The 20,795-nt window shown below is 41.3% G+C and overlaps 1 protein-coding gene across 4 annotated transcripts; it reads left to right on the forward strand.

Annotated features, from left to right (window-relative positions):
• The first annotated feature begins 2,359 nt into the window (after positions 1-2,359).
• LOC148015912 (Profilin family protein) lies at positions 2,360-20,083 on the forward strand. 4 transcript variants are annotated; one of them, XM_087663686.1, is made up of 7 exons: positions 2,531-2,599; positions 2,698-2,767; positions 3,260-3,351; positions 3,501-3,547; positions 18,253-18,362; positions 18,480-18,594; positions 19,452-20,082. In XM_087663686.1, exons 4-7 carry the CDS (start codon positions 3,516-3,518, stop codon positions 19,534-19,536), a joined length of 342 nt encoding a protein of 113 aa, XP_087519812.1. In that variant the 5' UTR covers positions 2,531-2,599; positions 2,698-2,767; positions 3,260-3,351; positions 3,501-3,515; the 3' UTR covers positions 19,537-20,082. The 4 variants fall into 4 exon arrangements, with proteins under 4 accessions (XP_087519811.1, XP_087519812.1, XP_087519814.1 ...); XM_087663688.1 differs by lacking the exon at positions 3,260-3,351 and having other exon boundaries at positions 2,582-2,599; positions 19,452-20,083; XM_087663687.1 differs by lacking the exons at positions 2,531-2,599; positions 2,698-2,767 and adding an exon at positions 2,774-2,957.
• Positions 20,084-20,795: the final 712 nt, after the last annotated feature.

Consider the following 20,795-nt stretch of genomic DNA (forward strand, 5'->3'; position numbering starts at 1 on the left):
TGAGTATAAGACGGGTGCTTGGAATTTAGTCACCAATTTCACATATTGTGTTAAAGGGGTCTATATTCCCAAGCCAACCTAAGACTTATTTTTTAGTCAAAAAAGATGACAATCTACCACATCCATAGAGGCAGCTTGTGCCAGCATAATGTTTGTTTTGATTGCTTATTGATAGTTCAAGACTATTTATGAATCAATTTCTACAACAAAACCATTGTCAAGTTCAACCCTTTGAAGTTTATAAGCTTTAAGTCATTAGTATCCTTTATTTCTTCCAATAACATTTCTTAAACCATGGTTTCCAAAGCCCTACTCTAGCAGTAACGAACTAGTATGGCACATTCCACAATACAATATCATCCACAATCAATGAGTTACAAACATGCATTTGTGATGTCACTTTTCTATTTGTTGTTTAGAGAATAAAAATCACAACTTGGTCAAAATATCACAATTGACTTGTAAGCTACAAACGCTAGAAGTCCAAATATCAAATTGTAAGCATTGAAAGTTAGAATATCAAGAATTACAAAAGTCCACATTGTAACCTTTCTAAAGAGGTTGTGATCGTTATTGTCAAGGCTTTTTAAACCACCACAAAAAAAGGAAGAAATGAAAAACACACAAAAGTATAATACTCTTAGTAATTTGACCAACTAGAACCACTAGGATTTGCTAAGATTCCATGATAAATGTTATATCCACAAAAAGTATGATATCTTTAAGTAATTTAATTAATCAAGAACCATTGGGGAGCTACTGAAGATTCCAAGATAAAGTGTTTTTCTTTTGTTAATGCACAAAAAAAACCTTAGGTAATTTAGCCAATTGAGAATGCACAAAAAATATAAAACCCGTAAGTAATTTTACCAATCGAGAATAGCTACAGAAGATTCCAAGATACAATTTCTTTTGCTAATGCATTAGATTTGAAATGTGTGATTATGCTTCATCCTAACTTTTGTGCCCTTGAGGGTAAAAGCACCATAGAGTTGCTCAGTTGATCACAAGATTTGAACCCTTGACCTGTCGTTTCTCAGACAATTATCCTGCAAATCGAGTTGTTGCTCATTGGTATTCCAAAGATAAATGTTTGCTCTATGTTTAAAGGATGATGTAAAATAGAAATATTTACATCATTTAACTAGCCTTAAGCCAACAACCACTAGCTCGGTCAAAACACCAAAATCTCTTGCACCTATGAGCCTTATTTGGCCAATCTTTTGTAGGCAATTTTGAACACATGTGCATGACTCTTAATAGATATGAAAATGGCTAGGGAGCCTCTCCTAATTTCAAGGAAAGTAGCTCAAAAGGGCATACTTAGATGGAAGGATGTTTGGGACCAAAAGGAAGGAGAGACATACATGGTTCAATCTAGATGAGGAATAAAAGGTTTGGTTAGAGGAAGCCCTGAGGATGAAGAAAGACTTTCATACAAGATCGGTTTGGCGGAGGCTAGTCAACCATAAAGGAAAGCCTTTAGTAAAGATGAGGGAGGAGAGACTTCCAAAAAGACAAACTGAATCCCCATGCCAAGGTCCAAGCCAAGTGGAGAGCTTGCTAACCAAATGCAATAGTGAGCACATGGAAGGGCCACCTTAAGCCTGGAAGGCCCTTCCTATAGTAGACATCTAAACTTGTTGTTATGGAAAGTTGCTGCTAGAGGAAAGTGCCCACCAAGGAAATGTTGGGAAGATGAAGAAACAATAAAGCATCCTTTTTGGACCCTCAAAGAAGTCTCAATTATTTGGGAAAGACTGAAAGAATGGTTCAAGACAGCAAGTCTAAATGAACTTGTCCAAATGAGGACTGCCTTGTTTGGGGACCAAGACAAACTTGACGAAGAATCACTTAGGCTATGGAATGTAGTTCGGGTAGTAATGATTAAGCATATTTGGGGCTATAGGAACAAAATTTTGATGAAAAAGGAGTGGAAAACTCAAGCAATGTTTGCTCTATGCTAGACTTACGTTACCTTTGAAGTCATTGAGCCATAAGCCTTGGGGCACTTGGAACTATTCATTGCAAATTCTAAGATAATAATAATGCTGAGGATTATGGGACAATGGGTTCCATGACAATTTGAAAGGCAAGGGGAGGGAAGCATGCATCATCATCACCATCACTCCTCATTGAAGTCATTGAACCATAAGCCTTGGGGCACTTGGAACTATTCATTGCAAATTCTAAGATAATAATAATGTTGAGGATTGTGATTCTAAGATAATAATAATGTTGAGGATTGTGGGACAATGGGTTCCATGACAATTTGAAAGGCAAGGGGAGGGGCATGCTTTATCATCACCATCACTCGTCATTGAAGTCATTGAACCATAAGCCTTGGGGCACTTGGAACTATTCATTGCAAATTCTAAGATAATAATAATGCTGAGGATTGTGGGACTCTGGGTTCCATGACAAATTGAAAGGCAAGGGGAGGGAAGCATGCATCATCATCACCATCACTCCTCATCGAAGGCAAAGAACCTGGCTGATTTTGGAGGAGGAGTAGGAATCCTGGAATCTAACCGCACTGAAAGGCCGTGGCTGCATCGCCTCTGGGACCGATGGGCTGCTGCCTCTGTCGCACCCTCAGGTTACAACTCCAGTCCCTCGCTTTCATCCTTTCTTCTTTTCTATTCAAATTCGCAATTTGATCGTTCATCTTGTATATCTTTTTCCCCCCAATGGCAGGCACCGCATTATCGGGCGCTGCTTTGCTGAATTACCTACCTGATCGTCCTTCTCGGATGTTTTCTTCTCTGTGAGCTTCCGGTCCTCCGCTCAGTCTAGTTAATTCAGTGGAAGTCATTCGAAAGCAGTGTTCAATATCATGAGCTGTTGCTCTCGAGGGACTGTTTTCCCTCCATAGTGTTCAATATCATGAGCTGTTGCTCTCGAGGGACTGCATACTCCGGGCCAGCAGCCCCTTGCCCCCACCCACACCTAGCTAGGTATGCAGTCCCTTCCCTGCAGAGGCTCATGACGTTGTTGTAAATCACAATGTGGGAATTAGAGTGGGAATTTGTCTAAAACTTCTTGTGACAGCAAATATTTGAGGGTGGCTCTGTTTTCACTGTGTATAAAATGGATAGGATGATAACGCTTGCTTTCTCCATAGTGGATACTAGTTTTTTTTGCTAGAAGTGCTGGTAGTTGAAGGTTGGCCTGCATGTTGTGCCGATGTGCCAAGCGGGCACTTTAAACTGCATGCTGTGCCAGTGTCGAACATGAATTCTTTATCATTATCATTCAGATATATTTGGGGACTTCTAAACATTGCTGGCAGATATTCAATATCACTGCAGTTTGGCCATTTCTTGCTTTATACATAGACTGTTCCTACAGGTATATGCAATCTTTCTAGCAGTTTGTAATGTTCTCATGCATTGAAAAGGGATCAGCATGCTCCCTGCTTGTATCTTCACTCTGCTTGACTACTGTTTTGCTCCCCTTCTTGCTTTTTTAGTCTGCTTGATCGTGGTTTTGCTTGACAGTGTCCTGCCAGCATCATGATCAATGCAGTGTTGGGGCGAGAACACGTGTAAGTCCTCAAAACCAGCCTTTGTAAACTTCTTTCATGCATCATATTGTGAGAAGTCACAAGATAATTGTTCATTTCTAAGGCATGGCCAAGAATTTGTAGAGTCCAAACATTGTTCAGGCAATCCTTAGTTGGTGATACCAAAGTTTTTTCTCTCTTCAAGTTGGGGCCCCTTGTGTTGGCACATGTCCAAGTAGATGTAACACTTTAAAACTCCATCAAGTGACATCATCACTTGATGCCCCAAAGGATCCTTGAACCACCAATTGGAAAATTTCAAACTAGTGTGAACCACCTCCACATCTTATAAAAAATTGGTCTAGATAAACACTTGCATTGATGGACCAGAAAATCCCACTTGCAAGGTGCAATAGTTGATCCTTTGTTGACAATCCTCTTTGGTTGCAATAATTGATAGTAGCTAGTTGTCTCCCCACTAGTTCTAGACACACTCTTTGAAGAACCATCAACCACCTCTTAATCTATAAGAAACATTGTCCCACTTTGGTGTCCTTATAGATATTGTATGTGAGCTATATGAGCATCGCCCTAGAAAATATTTAATGGGCAACCTTGGTGGGAAGGGACCATATAACAACCTCTCAAGTTCATTGCCATTTGCAATTTATTGTTGGTGCTCTTTTTGTGGTATGTCTTGACCAAAACCGCATTCAAGCCATAACTTGGATCTTGGACTTGAGGCTTTTATAGGCCACAAAATTTGACGTAGTGTTATCAAAAGAAAGAGAAGGGTACATGACACATCCTCATTTGGTTAGCACTTAAAAGGAATCTACCTCCTTGTGCTTGTCTAAGTTAAATGATTTTTCTAGTAAGTGATAGGACCTTTTGTGCATTGTAAATTTTGTTGCAGATTTGTTGTGTCACGAGGACATGAAATTTTGATGCTTTGCTTAGCATTTGATTAAGTGCTAATCAAATGTGCACACGTGATGTGCAAGTTAGTTATTTCACAATCATAGGCCAAGACCCTAAGAAGTCATTGAGTGTCAATAGGAAAAAGTTATAACAAGTTATGCTAGTCAAGTGCTAGGTGAAGCTTGGTGTCAGATTTTGGCTTAGAAGATTTTGTAAGCCATTAATGTCAGTGGTGACATTAGGAACTAGGCATTAATGATTAATGTTAGTTCAAGGGCTAATAAATGCTTTGGAATACTTGGATGACAAATTGGCTTAGTCAATTAAATTGTTGATTGGTATAGTTAATTTTTAGAGCAAGAATTAATAATGAAATTAAATTTCAAGATTGAATTTTTAAAAATTACTTTAATTGGGCCAAAAATTGGTGGAAAATGCAATTAGAAGGCTACCACTTGGCAAAAGCTTCCTATGTGAAAGAGGGAAAGGCTATTAGAGGCTGATGGAGAGTCCTTCCAACCATTCATTGGATTGTGGAGGTTGAGAGAGAGAGAGAGAGAGAGAGAGAGAGAGAGAGAGAGTGTGCTGCTGCAATTTTCCAGCCATTAGTGATGATCAGCCCGGCCATTGGAGATTGTCAAAGAGCTGCCCTGAGTTGATTAGGAGGTAGGTGACAACCTATATAGGCTGTCTACAGGTAGGTGACGGGAAGTTTGGGGCCCACAAGGGCAGGTGACTACATGTGGGGCTCTTGACTGAGATTTCTTGAATCTCCTTCTCTCTCCAATTGCCCTTGCTATCAAGAATAACTAACAAGTCTTCAAACCAATTTGCCCCTTGGTTTGCTTGGGGATTGGCTCAAATTTCAGTGATTGAAATTCAAACCTCTAGGCCTTAATTTTGAGCATGCTTCTTGAGTTAGCTATGAATTTTCTATTGTAAATTTGGGTTTATAGTAGAGATTAGTCAAAATCTCCACCTCCAATGGCTGATTTTGCTGAAAATTGTTGAGAAAGAATGGAAAGGGTTGGAGAATGAGAGAGAATATTGAGAAGAGAAAAAAGTCCACTTTTTGTTGCAAGAAACTAGAGAAAATCAGTTGTTGTCTTGCTTATACAGCCATGGAAGCTGTAAAGACGACCAATACCTCCCAAAACTGATCACCTAGAGCTAGATGGTATTGTCTACATCTGTAGGGCCTTGGGCTGCAATCGCTTGGTCTAGAAGCCTCCCTTGATGGCTTCAAATAGTCTCCAACAGCAAATCACTTGATCACTCAGTCTCTCTTCAACTGGTGCACTATAGAATGACCCTCTCTCTACCTCTCCTGCCTCAATAATGACCTTCGCAGCCATATTGGATGCCTTAACATCCTTAGAAAGAGAGATGTGGGGATGCTTTTGCTGCATCTACAATGCAAGTTGATGAGAGAGTGCAAACCTCATAGAGGCTCTGTGCTGTGGTGGGATTATATTTCACATGAAGCAACACATTGTCAAATTACATTGAGGTGAAAGAACGTCAAGGCTCTTGCGCTGACCTTGTCCCATAAATCAGCCTGATCTTGCAAATCTTTTTCGGGTGTCCCTTCGGGCAGGAAATAGGCTGGAAGTTGAATTTCCACATCTCATAGGTGTCAAGAATGTGACGGGCCTTAATCTTCCACAAGGAATAGTTGGAACCATCCAACTTCTGAGACTTAGAAAGGTTGGGGAGGATAGGAACTAGCACCATTGGTGGAGGTAGAGAGAAATGAGATTGGCACCTTGAGGCAACTATAGGATGCTAGGAAGAAGTGGTAGAAGAAGATGTTGCATTAGAGATGTCAAACAAATGCCTCAATATTGCACAAAAACCTGACAGCTGAAGATGTAAGGGGATGTTCACCAAATACAAGAGCTTTAAGCTGGCTGGGGATGTCCACCTCAGCTCGCAAGGTCAACAACTGCTGTTATGCAGAAAACACAGCCATCAGTACTCCCAAATGAAGCGAACACAGCATCAACAGTCCCAAAAACTGGAAAATGCAGCATCAGTAGGAGTCAACATGAAACTAGACTTCCTTCTCAGAGAGTGGTAAAACCTGATCAAGTACTTAATTACAACAATTAACAAATATGAAAATGCACACTTTACCATCACTTTATTGGACATTGAACACATCGTTGGCCCCGAAATTGCCGCCCCTTGTGGTATTTCTTTAACTTGTATTGCAATTGGATGGAGTACAAATTGAGATTTCTTAATCTCCTCCGCTAATACAAAAGCCCCTTGCTGTCATAAATGATCAGCACGCCTTTCGGGCAATTCTCCCCTTGATCTTTACCCAAGACTTGTACCAATTGGACCCTTGACTAGCCAAATGCTGCCCTAAATCAAATGGGATGGGCTAACATATGAAATCCTTGGTAATTCCTTGAATTTCAGCTATTGATTTTAGTATACGATGCCTCTAACTGTTGGCGAAGGTCCCAAGGTTGTTGCTAAATTTGATTGAGAACTGTTGAGAATGGTTGAGATAATTAGAGAATAGATTGAAGAAGGTGAGAGAATATTTAGGAGAGAGATTTTTTGATTTTCCATGTGAAAAAACCACAGAAAATTATTGTTGCCTACTCTAATTAGTCATTAATGTAGTCGCCTGCTGTTAGGAGCTCCAAAAAAGTAGTTGCCAACCCTAGGGGAACACCAAACTACTGTCAGCTGCTCCGTGATGCCTTCAAGTTACTGTTGCTTCTTGCTGAAAGTCTCTAGATGCTTCAAAATCAGATCAACAACTTCTTCTCTCTCTCTCTCTCTCTCTCATAGGCTGAATATACAAAATGAGCCTTTCTATCCCCCAAGTAGTCTTCTTCCCCATGGCATGGGCATTCTTACTAAGTGGTAGCCTTCTAATCCCTTTTTCTAGCAATTTTGGGCACTTTAGTTAATTTTTAGAATTAATTGATTCTAAAAATCAATTACAGTCCTTCTGACCCAGTCTTAAATTAGATGTGTCGATCTGCAATTTTATTGGCTAGGTCATTTGCAACCCCAAGTGATTTCAAGTCTTGATTGATCCTTGGACAAACATTAATTAATCAATTGATGCCTAGTCCCTAGTGTCTCCAACAACACTTATTGGTCAATTGATTGTCCTAGGACCAAACTAACACCAAGTGACAGTCAAACCCGAGCTAGCATAACTTGTCACAACTTTTGCCTTTGACAGCCACTCATTCCTCGGGTCCTTGGTATGCTACTATGAAATAACTGCCATGTGTTGTGCTAAGAATTGCTCTTAGCCACTTCAACAGCCCCAAAACATGCTTATTTTAGGCTTACTTTAGCCAAAACCCTAAAATGGGGAGCGGATCGAGAGAGTTAAGTGGGAGAGGATCTAGAACCCTAATTTTCTATAAATTGGCAGTCAGCCCTCCACTTTTCCCCTAATCTCGTTTTTGCAGGTTTCAGGCGTTATTAGCTTGCTGCCCACACCCCGTTCGCGGAGGACATCTCAGCCCTTGCTGTCCATCACTGTTCCCTACAGTCTGGCGCTTGTTTCCAGCCCTCCACATGTTGATTGCTGCTGTTTTTGCCTGGCGATTGACTGTTGATCATCTGCATTGTTGTCGTACAGCTTGCTACGTCAGCAAATTGCTGCGTTTGCAGGTCCCAGCTGCCGCCCTGACAGTTTTTTCTCTCCTATTGTTGTTGCTGCAGTTTTTCTCTCTCCTGCAGGCTGTCTTGCTTGCGTTTTTAGTCTTTCTCTCTCCTTACTGTTGTCTGCATCAGATCCAGCTTCTCACTCCTGTATTTGTTAGTGTTCGACATCCGGAGGCTGCCTTGTTGCGATTCGGGATCCGTTTGAAGTATGACACACTCTCCTACTCATTACCCTTGCCCTGATCCTTGAGATGCAAGAGCTCGAGGTTCAGTATTCATTCACTGCATAGTGTATTTGCTGCATGAGCATTGCATTATTAGTAGTCATATCATTTTATTTATTAACTGTGTTCATTGTCTTTGAGTTACCCTAACCCTAATCCTAACTGTGTTCTTTTATCAGTCTGTGCTTTGTCGTACAGTTTCTGTTTATGCTTCTGTGTTAGGGTATTTTCTTTACATGGTATCAGAGCCTGGTATTCTCTGAGAAACCTAGGCCTTTGATCTGAGAGCTCTTCGCAAGAAGCAAGAACAACAATAGGCTCAAATGACTTCGAACACATCAATATTGATTCTGTCTCGAGAACAGCCTATGCCGAGAACTGAGCGAGAGTGGGCCGATCAGCTTGCTCCACAAAGTTTCCACATGGTGGAAGACACATCTGAGTACAATGGAAGAAAAGATAGGCAAGCTGACCTCTGAAGAATATAAACTGATCATAGTCTATCGACGAAAGAAGATTGAGGAGCTTGAATGAAGGATTGCCCTTCAAGAAAAGCTTCTGAATAAAGGTATGCATGATGTTCACTCTTCAAATGTTACGCGTAAGTCTGATGATGTTGCAGGGCCGTCGAGACCTCCATCAGGGATGGACCCCCCTCTTGGAGAGCAAGATCCAGAGTATTTTCCATTTTTTCAGACTCTTCCGTCCTCTTTGGTGCAAGGTACTTTTGATTCGTCTTTTGTGTCTTCTTCTTTTACCTATTCTGTTTTGCAATATATTGGTAGAGATCATGTGGAAGAAAGAGTTCAATCTGTTGACTACGGAAAAGGTCCTCTTGAAGACCAATTCTTGTATGTTAACACATGTCGCGGGGATTATAAGAAAAAGTCAGGTACCTCTTTTTCTGCCCTTCCTTCTTTTTCGTCTGCTTCACATAATCAGAATGAATTTGGTGTTCATTTCACTTCATTATATGGTGCATCATCATCTTTACAGTTTCATTTTCAGTCTTTAAATGATAAAAATGAACAAATAGAATTTGTATCTCATACACCTCACTTTCAAAACCCATCCATCCCACCACATTCTTTTGCTGCTTCACAACTTCCATTTACACCATTTATATTTCCATTTCAGACACCTCATGTCGCACCGCACATCACGCCGGGGGGTTATGGAAACATAGGCATATCCTTTAGGACCTCATCCTTCCCTCAACCGGGTGGTGTTTCATCTACCTCATACACACTTTCGGGATCATTGCAGCTTGGGTATCCCATTTAGTCTCTCCCGAGTGCGGATCAGTTGTCTCCACAGTTTGTTTCCATGGCATTGCCTAGTGGACCTTCTGGTCATACTATTGTGTTCCAGCCTCACTTTGGACAAGGCTCCCGTGTCCGAGTGTCTCCACATACACCGGTACCTTATGGAAACATTCATGTTCCAGTGCCTTTGTGTCAATCGGCACTCATTGGACACTCAGCCTCCTGCCTACCCGTCTTTTCCCCCTTTCTCTTTCTCTTATCAGACACACCCACCTCCATCATCTTACACCACCTACTCGACACCTCATGATTCTAGCTCATCTTTTGCCAATAATGCATTTAATGATAAGACTCGTTTTAACGGGTCAAACTTTATTACTTGGTCGAATTTGATGAGACATATCCTTAACTCACAGAACCTATGGGATCTTGTGCAGGGATTGCAACCCCAACCCGATCCCGCATTTGTCGAGTTGATGCAGGGCTTATTGCTTGAGTTTCATTCTCAACTTCAACATTTTGACTTAGCGTCAAAGCGATGGGCACACTTGATTGACCGCTATGCGGCTCGGGATAGGACCCGTCGTATTAATCTTGACCATGAGCTTTAGATTTTCAAAATCACTGACCGGGATGACTTAAAAGTCAAGTTGGCTGAGTATCGGCGTTTTCTCGTTGAATTCTCCACTACGGGGACTCCCAAGTCCTCTGACGATGAGGTTTCATTGTTCCTCAATAAACTCCCCAAGAAATACTTCAATTTTGTGGAAGGAATAGTTTCTAAGCCTACCATGTCTACATTCTATGAATTTGAGTGTCAACTGTTGCGTTACACATGGTTGCTTGATCAGTTTTATATGAATTCCTCTTCAGAGGGGGCTCATCTTGTTCTTTCTCAGAAAGGGTAACAAGGGAAGGACAAACTAAACCAAACCTCCACTCAAAATCAAAATCAAACTCAAAAGCTAAATCAATTTGGGGATTCTCAAGGAAACTTCTAGTCACAACTTAAACCAGGGTGGCAGAATGTACCTAAAAAGAATAGGTATTGTCAACATTGTCAAAAGGCTAGTCATTTTGATAATGAGTGTTGATCAAAGGCACCAGGTACAACACCAAAACCTAAGTCTCAAACCCCCGCTCCTCAGTCGGGCAACCCCTAGCAGGGGAGGCAAGGTGATGGCAAGGGGTAGTTTAAAGGTGAGACTCACACTGTCACCGCAGAGTCATCTCAGTCGACAATGTTCTCAACTCCAGAGGGCTTGTTTGACTGGTCTGTAGAGGCCCATATCGTTTCCGTAGAGACATTCGATACGAGTCTCGTTCACATCTATGAGTTGCCTCTTGACGAGGTTACTGCAGAGGCCCACTCGTCATAGCCGAGCACTTTAGCTATAGTTTGGATTGTGGACAGTGGAGCTACACATCACATGACTCATATAGAGAACATTTTTTGTACTCGAGCCCCTGTAACCGGGTGGGTCCGTGTAGAAAACAACTCCTCGGTCAAGATTCAGACTCAAGGTTGCGTCAGTTTTGCCATTGACAAGGGTCCGGATCTGGCTTTGCTAGACAATGTATATTATATCCCTCAGCTTGGGATGAACTTGTTATCTGTTTAGCAGCTTTGCCGGTTGGGGGAGCAGTTTTCTTTACAGTGATCACAGTCGAGGTCCTTGACTCTCAGACTAGTTTAGTGATTGCTCGCGGTGAGGCATAGCCTAATGGCCTATACCACATGACTCACTTTCTCCCCGAGTCGACTGCTGAGGGCTCTGTGTTCCATAGCTTCTAGGCCTTAGCCACATCTTAGGAGCCTACGCACAATGAGCGTCTTTGGCATTTTCGCTTAGGGCATCTTGGTTATGACTCACTTTATGAGTTGTCACGCCGTGAGCTGGTTGAGGGCCTTCCACTCTTGAAGCTAGCTCGAGATGTCTGTAAAGCTTGTTATATCGGGAAGTAGCACCGTACCCCATTTCCTCAGCAATTTACACATAGAGCTGAGGAGCCTCTTAGATTAATTCACGTTGATCTTTGCGGGCTGACATTCACTGCCGCTTTGAATGGCGCGCTATACTTCTTTTTGATAGTGGATGATCATTCTCGATACATGTGGGTGTACTTCCTCAAGCATAAGCCAGATGCTTTCACATATTTTTTTGCTTGGGTGTTGCTGGTTCATAACCAAACTGATCGTCGTGTTAGGTGTATGAGGAGTGATAGCGGTGGTGAGTTTATCTTCCACGAGTTTTCCAAGTTTCTACAGAAGCATGGCATTTCTCGCTAGCTTGTCTCTATCAACTCCCCCTCTTAGAATGGAGTTGTAGAGCGTAGGAAGCGCACAGTCATGGAAATGGCACGCTCTATGCTGTTCTCAGCAGAGCTTCCTGAGCGCCTTTGGGTCGAGGCTGTTAATACTTCGGTGTACATCCTCAACTGATGTCCGACTGCGGCTCTTCCTCAAAAGACCCCGTATGAGGCATTTTTTGGCTCTCGGCATGTTATTTTTCATTTTAGAGTCTTCGGGTGTCGTGCGTACACACACACACACACGTCTGATGACAAGATAGGTAAGCTTACCACTTCGGATTAGACACGGCCAGTGGCCATGCCTCTTGATCCTATTGTCTACTTGTTGAAGGATACCCTAGGACAGCCCTTCAATGCACACACCTATCGTTCTGTTGTAGGAAAACTTCTTTGGTTAATTCACACTAGGTTAAATTTAGCTTATTCAATTAGCATACTTAGTCAGTATTTCACAGCACCTAGGATGTCACATTGGATTGCATGTCTTCGTGTGTTGCGTTATTTGCGGTGTATTTTTTCTTATGGCTTGACATATGGTTCTGGTTATGTTTGCAAGGGTACATTGATTCTGATTAGGCAGGTGATCCTGACACCCGGTATTCCCATGGCGGCTGCCTGTTTACCTTGGGTATGGCTCCCATTTCTTGGTCCAGCCGCAAGCAAGAGACGGTGGCAGCTTCCATGGCCGAGGCTGAGTACCGGGCTCTGTTCGATAGCACCACCGAGGCCATCTATCTGAGGAGTTTATTAGCAACACTTCATTTCCCATGCAACTCTCCCACCGTTGTCTACTGCGACAACTAGAGTGCCATTGCACTTCTGAACAATCCGACCATCACACCACGGACAGGCATGTGGAAGTCCACTTCCACTTTTCTAGAGAGCAGGTTGAGCTAGGCACTATTCGCCTAGAGTTTGTGCCTTCATCACATAATTTTGCAGATATCTTGACCAAAGCGGTCAACCGGCCGGTTCTTTAGTACCTGCTATCCAGGATTGGCTTGGGTACACCCTCCTCTACTTTTTCAGCTTGACGGGGAGAGGGTGCTTCGCTCTTGCTTTCCCTTCCAGTTTGAGAGGGGGCGGCTTCTACTCTTGATCGTGACAGTGATGATGCTTAACAGTTTTTAGACATTACATTCACTTATTCTTTTGTATTGTATCATGGGCATTTGTAACTTCATCCGTACTGTCAGGATGACTTGATTGTACAAGGGCACTTGGACAAGTGAACAATTCCCCTGCGAGGGCATTGTCCCAGTGGCACCGTTGCATAGCATATTGCATGAGTATGACCTCTTGCATCTCCCTTTGCATTACCCCATGCATTGGCATTCTGTTCATGTAAACATGCATCTATGCGCATTTATTCCTTTTCGGTCTTTTGGAGTGGTCGACTCTAGGATCCACCATATTCGTAGCATAACACATGGCAATTTTCCTAAAGCCAGTTTCCCTACCCTTGCTTGCTTGTCTTGCTAAGTCCACCATCCTCTTTTTTGCCTTTCCACACATTCACCACATGATTGGCACATATATATACTTTTCTTATCCTTAGGCACTTATCCTAGTCAGTGCGAGGGATTGGTCTACTAGTTTTGTGCTTGGCTTGGGTTTAAAACTCTCTTTACCTTTTCCTATCTGTCACTTAATCGGCCGCTGTACCTATATTACTTATGTATTTTCAAAACATTTATCTTTTAACAAAAAAGTCCATTGATTCCATCCGCCTTTATAGGACTTGGTAGGCCCTTGGGCAACCTTCGAGCACCCTTGGTCCGATGCCCTGGCCTCTTTGGGGTGATCACTTAGGCTCCCTTGGTAAGATAACCATCGTCTCTGTAGTCTTGGTAGGCCACTGGGCAACCGACGTGCACCTTTTGTTCGATGCCCTGGTTGCTTTGGGATGGGACGCCTTGGGGTAAATAAAAAATTAGGTTGGTCTTCTTTTCTTGCCCTATTTTGGGTCTAAGAGGGGGTGTTGTGCTAAGAATTGCAAAGAGTTAAGTGGGAGAGGATCTAGAATCCTAATTTTTTATAAATTGGCAGCCAATCCTCCACTCTTTCCCTAATCTCGTTTTTGCAGGTTTAAGGTGTTATCGACTTGCTACCCACACCCCGTTCACGGAGGACATCTCAGCCCTTGCTGTCCATCACTGTTCCCTACAGTTTGGCGCCTGTTTCCAGCCCTCCACACGTTGATTGTTGCTGTTTCTGCCTAGCGATTGACTGTTGATAATCTGCACTGCTGTCATACAGTCTGCCACGTCAGCAAATTGCTGCGTTTGCAGGCCCCTGCTGTCGCCCTGTTAGTTTTCTCTCCTGCTGTTGTCGCTGCAGTATTTCTCTCTCCTACAGGCTGGCCTGTCTGCGTTTTTAGTCTTCTCTCCTGCAGGCTGTCTTGCCTGCGTTTTTAGTCTTTCTCTCACATGCTGTCTGCGTTTTTAGTCTTTCTCTCTCCTCACTGCTATCTGCATCAGATCCAGCTTCTCACTGCTGCATTTGCTGGTGTTCGACATCCTGAGGCTGCCTTGTTGCGTTTCGGGATTTGTTCAGAGTACGACACACTCTCTCGCTCATTACCCTTGCCCTGATCCTTGAGATACAAGAGTTCGAGGTTCAGTATTTACTCACTGCATAGTGTGTTTGCTGCATGAGCATCGTATTATTAGTAGTTATATCATTTCATTTATTAACTGTGTTCATTGTCTCTGAGTTACCCTAACCCTAACCCTAACTGGGTTCTTTTATCAGTCTGTGCTTTGTCGTACGGTTTCTGTTTATGCTTCTGTGTTAGGGTATTTTCTTTACACCATGTGCATCACATGTGAAACTAGCCTTCTTGCTCAGATAGGGTGGTAAATATTTTGCTTTAGCACTAATCATAGCAAGCATAAAATTCACATAAACCAAAAATGCACAAATTACCACTTTAATCTTGGACGTTAGACACCTTGTTGGCCCCAAAACTAGCTTCCCTTTCGGTATTTTTAAAACTTTATTACTAATGGAATGAGTACAAGTTGAGATTCATAGTCTCCTTTGCTGTTCCAAAAAGTTTCTTTGTTATCAACAACCAATTCGAGCTAATTGCTCCTTGATTTTTCACCCAAGACTTGCACAAATGGAACTATCAATTGGCCAAATGCTACTCCAAATTACAGTGAATGGGTTGGCATTTGAATTCCCTCTCAATTACACAAATTTTAGGTGCTGAATTCAATGCATGATGCCTTGACCAATTGGTACGGGTCCCAAGGTGGTTTTCAAAGTCTAATTTGTGTAGAAATTTGAGGTTTATAGCAGAGATCTCTTTGTCGTAGATCTGCTCAAAATGATTGAGAGATGCTGAGATCTCTTGAGAATGGGTTGGAGAAGGTGAGAGAAAGCCAAGATGAGAGAGAAATCTAATTTTCTTCACGAGAAAACCCTAAATTTTACCTGTTACTTATTGCACCTTGCATTTAATGCAGTCACCTATTGCTAGGCATCTCTAAAATGTTGTCACCTGATCAGCAATATTGTTGCCAGCCCTTGGAAGGTGACTCTTTGCTGTCCCCTACTTGTTGAGGTCCCCAGATGGTTGTCTTCTATAGCAAATTGCTGTTCTTTGATCAGAAAATAGACTAGTAACTCTCTCTCTCCCTCTCCCAAGCTGTAAATTGATTGAATGACTGAGACCGAGCCCCAAAAACGTTTTCTTTGTTTGCATGGGCATTTTTGCCAAGTGGCAAATTTCTAAACCCATTTTTCAACATTATCCTGCCATTTAATTAATTTTCAGAATTAGATAATCTTGAAAATTAATTTTAGTCCTTTTGACCCTGCCCAAAATTAAATGTGCCCATCCATAATTAAAGTGGCTAGACCATTTGCAACCTAGAGTGGTTCCCAACCTTTGTTAACCCATAGACTGGCATTAATTAATTAATTAATGCTAGTCCCTAGTGTCACCACCAATACTTATTGGCCAAAACACTGTCCTAGGGTACAATCTGATACCAACTGACCAACAAAACTCAGTCGGCATAACTTATCATAACTTTTTCCTTTGACTCCCATTGCATCCTTGTGGTCCTTGGCCTGCTACCATGAAATATTTGCCATGTGCATCACATGTGCTAAACAACCTTGCACATTTGATTAATATCTTAATCAAATGTATCTTAATCAAATGTTATCGGTAAGATTAGAGTATCTCAAAATTTCACGTCCTTGTGACAACGTGTGCCTTACAACATTGCACATTTAATCACTAAATTAGTCAAATTCTTCTAGCAAAAGCAAAGCATCTCAAAAATTTCACGTCCTTGTGACACAACTAGCACAACATAGTTGTGGACAACAGGCAATGGTTAGAAAATCTTGCAACAGGCTGGGTACCAAGGGATAAGATGCATGTGAGCAAAAAGAGAGATACTCAAGGAAGAGTAGAGAGGATGAGAAACTCAGCTAAATGATGGAAGGAAGTTGATACAAGGTTCAATCTTTGCATGTGCTACATGTGTAAATGTAGTGAGGATGTTGGGAGAGAGAAGGCAAGAGACAAAAGAAGTCAATGAGTGAATGAGTGTGAGGACCCCTTTCCATTGCCAAGGGGATTCTTTTGACCAAGTTAGAACAATATATAGGTGAAGCCTATAAATAGGCGAGATTGACTTAAAATCATCTAGAATAGTATCTTGGGCTAAAGATATGGATGGGGCCCAAAAATAGGCACAACGGAAAAAATGACCAAAGATGACCAAAATGACTAGATTCCACTAAAGCTCCTAATGTTTCTTGCTGACACAATGTTGGGTTCATAACCAAGAGATGTCCATCTTCTTACAAGCGAGTACCCCTATGTATCCTAGTGTGGTTGTTTTGGGTATCCCCCTCATGCTGGACCTAAGCCCGCTTGTGTCCTTTGTGATCATTACCTTATGGTACTTGAATCATTTTATCAGTGATGAGGAGAGGCCTTTAAAGTCATGCTTGGGTGCTCACTTTGTGTTTTAATCAGTCATTTCATAAGTTTTCAGAGTGCATGCAACATTTGGTTGATTTTTGGGGCAGGTGTGCGCTTTTCAATGGCACACATGTTTTGTCTTTTTTTGTGATAATCCTTGGAAGCTGTCTTGGGATTATAGGGTGCAGCATGCCTCAGCCATCAGGATTGAATTGCAGCATTTACATATTTAATTGACTGATTTTTAGTATATGCAACAGGCTAACGACTCTTTTGATGATGAGGATACTTGATTATAGAGGTTGACTAGAGAGTGTCTTTTTCCAGGATCAGCAATACGATGATATGATGAGTTGGCCTAGGTTGATGGTTTGAGAGAGAGTAATTATTAATTGCATGATTTTTTGTTGCACTTCTCTTTCCTTATGTGGATGATTTCGAGACACGTGTTGCTGACATGTGCTGAGAGAAGTGTAGAAAACTAGTGTGGTCCTTTCTAGTTAGAAACTTGCATGGTTGAGATTGTTGTGGGCTGTCTAAGGTGCTTGCTTCACAAGACTTGGAAGTATTGGATGACTATCTCTGCGATGAGGTCATTACACAAAATCTTTCATAAGATTTGGGCTGATAGGCTTCAAAAAATACTGCCATAACTTATTCATACAAGGTAGTATGGCCTTCTCAAGGGAGAGAGATTTTGCATAACGACCTACATGTATAGTTGGAATTCAATCATGTCAAGGCCTTTGGTTAGGAGGTCATGATTCAGTTCAATATTGAAAAGCTTTTGATCATGTAAGGATTTTGACAATTGATAGTTGCTTTGAGTTGGCCCTCAAATGACAAAAATCATTTGATATTAGTGCTCAATGAAATTGTTTTGGATCAAATTGTTCTCACTTACTCTCTCATATAGCATGTTCTTCTAGTCCTTTTGTTGTCAGTCTTGTTGACTCACCCAATGTTGCATTGGGTGGTGAGCTTGTTGGCTTGACACTTCCTGGGGGGCAAAGATGCTTGGTTAGTCATTGACAGATTATTCATTTATGCTTCTAAAGGCTGAGAAATCAAATATGGACTGAGCATAGCAGTTTGGGGATTAATTGTGCTAGCTTCAGGTGCCTTTATTAATGCTTAGAAGTCAGCTGTTGTCAGTTATACAGATGACTTCACTTATTTGGGCTCGCAGGGTATTGATATTTCTCTGGTATAGTTACTCCACTGTTGGGGTATCCTATTGTGGTTTATGTGGTAGATTGTATGCTGTCTTGCTTTAGAGATAGATTAGTGTATTGTAAATCTTAAGGTTGGGTTTTGCATGTGCATTTCAAAAAGTGGGACATGGAATGATGTTTTGTCCTTTATTTACCTTTTTTTTTTGGGGGAGAGAGAGAGAGAGAGAGAGAGATTTGGTTGTCTGGAATGCAGGGTTGCACAAGAAGGGTTATCTTTGCGGCCACCTGAGTTACGGTCCCTTGTAGATGGTGTGAGAGCCAAATCGCTACAAAATGATTATTTTTTGTTGGGCAATGGCAAATGTAAGATTGGTTTCTTAGCCCTATAGCTTGTGTTTCCTGGAAAGACTGGCATGTGTGGCTGGTACTGGCCTTTCATGATTGAAGTCTTGTTTTCTTGTGATCTTGTACATTATGCAGATCTTGTGACATCCATACACGAACATTTTTATTGTGCAAGACGTGTTGATGCATCAACAAGTGATGGTGAAGGGGCTATCATTGCATGCATTCCAGCTTTCATTCTGATCAGCACGTAAGCAAATCTTAGCATGGAGTGGGTTTCTTTGTAGTTGGGCCTTTGCTTTAAGCAGTTCTGTAATTTATATTGTAAGCTCGGTTTTTTAATCATGCTTATGTTGCAATTGATGTCCCCAGTCTTGATTCTTGATTTACATGCTTGAATGATTTCTATTTATCAGCATTCAAAAGGAGTTCTGTAATGTGGTAAGCAAGAAAGGGTTTTCTTTGTTTGCCATTGCATGTGATTCTAGACATCATAGCTTTCATTTTGATCACCAGTGTTTTTGCTTGGGATCTCAATAAGGCTCTCTTTTTTCTTAACATATTGTAGAGGCTTTTCTTTGTTTTCCATTGCATGTGGTTCTAGACACCATAGCTTTCGTTTTGATCACCAATGTTTTTGCTTGGGATCTCAATAAGGCTCTCTTTTTTCTTAACATATTTTCGTTCTCAAATTACTTTTCCTACCTTTGATATGCATGTGTGATTGCACCCTTTTGTACAGCTTGACATTACTATGCTTTATAAGTGGGGTGTGTGTTATCTTATCTGAAAGCTGAAACGTTTATACCTACCCCATGATAAACTTCCTTACTGGTGCACATGTAGATAGATTCCCTTTTTATTGAATGATGTAGTAAGTCTTAATTGTGTACTAACCCTAGCTATAGACATTTGTTTTGAAGTAGTCTGAAATTCTGGCCAGTTGGAGTACATGTTTTCTCTATGCATCATGTTTCAAGTGGACAACTAAAGTTGGACCGTGTCAGCAAGAACTGTTTCTAAGACTAGGACCCAGAAAACCGGCACATGCCACAAATTTTATATCATTATCTAATGTCCTAATAAGAGTCACTCTTCCTTGGGCAGATATGAAGGTTCATTTGCTGCTGCAGTGAAAGCAATGGCAGCAACAACCCTTTTGACAGATGCCCTAAGCCAGCGCATGGGATGATGTATTTAAGCTAGTTGTATTGCAGTACTCTGATGAGGCTTGGCTTTCTTCAGGATAATCACACAGCATTGGGAAACAAGGGTTATCATGAAGTTCCTGAGATAAGCATTTTGTGCTATGTGATTATGATGCCAGGACTCAGATCCAAGTAACAGCTTCTTAACCAAAGGGAGAGTTAGTAGCTTTCAAAAGGTTTCTGAAAAACGAGATGGCAGCCTTTATATTTTCAACTTACTGGATCGTGATGGTTCTGTAAAATTGGCTGATAGCTTCCAAGTCCTTACTTATTTTGTTGGCAGTGGCTTGTTACCTTGTCCAAAGGTTATACAATACTATACTGAATACTATCCACATGCACAGGAAGTTTCATAAAAGAAAATACATCTGATCGCCTGAAGTCTGATGTTGTAATTTTGGAAATCAAAACATTTGCAAGTAAGGTCACATACACAACAAAGTCTAGTTCATCCAAATTACAGAATCTAAGATCCTCATTTTAAATCTTTCAAAGAAGGGATGAATCACATATACTAAGTTCTATTCAAGTGCAATAACTAATACCAAGATTTAGAAATCACCTAGGAGCTCTCTCTCACTGACAAGCCATCACTATCAAGGCTTAGTATCTACTATGTAAGTACAACCCAAGTAAACGATCCATCATCTTGCCAAAGAGAGTTGTATTGCGAGCTATGAGACATGCGCTTGTTAAATATGAGATTAAAAAAAAAAAAGGTGAAACTTATTAGGAAGAAAATCTTGAATAAAGGAAATTGTGGCTCACCAAAGATGGAGTATTTCGAGAGTTGTATCTAAATTATGAGCTTGATCTATCTTGTCTTAGGAGTGTTAGTAGCACCTCAAAGTATGGTAGATTTAATTGATGTACACACTCAATATTGCTTGAAAATACTAGTCACTTGGATCACAAATTGAGTCATAGCATGTGGCCATGAGGATGTTTGGAGGAGTCTTTCCTCATTATTGGACAACTTCTGAGTAGGATCCTCACTCTAGATTACTTGCAAATATAGTGGTCCTAGGGACACTATCATAGATAGGAGTTGATTGCGAGTATCACACCTTAGTACTTGGGACTTGGAGGTGTAGTCATATTATAGACTTTTAGGGTGTATCCACAGTGGAGACCCTATCATGGAGAGATCACTTACATTCTCCATGGACAATAGAGGGGCTATAGGCTAGCTTTGAGAGGATGATGAAGAGAAGAGAAGTTTTTTGTGAATTTGGGGTTTTGA

This window comes from Lygodium microphyllum, chromosome 23, assembly GCF_053477565.2.
Source record: "Lygodium microphyllum isolate KBCC chromosome 23, Lygodium_microphyllum_v1.1.10, whole genome shotgun sequence".
NCBI lineage: Eukaryota > Viridiplantae > Streptophyta > Polypodiopsida > Schizaeales > Lygodiaceae > Lygodium > Lygodium microphyllum.

Coding starts and splice junctions, on each gene's coding strand:
- LOC148015912 (XM_087663685.1), top strand. CDS start 2,449: ATGCATCATCATCACCATCACTCCTCATCGAAGGCAAAGAACCTGGCT. Junction 2,768..18,252: donor TCTCGGATGTTTTCTTCTCT/GTGAGCTTCCGG, acceptor TCTGGAATGCAG/GGTTGCACAAGAAGGGTTAT. Junction 18,595..19,451: donor GCTTTCATTCTGATCAGCAC/GTAAGCAAATCT, acceptor TTCCTTGGGCAG/ATATGAAGGTTCATTTGCTG.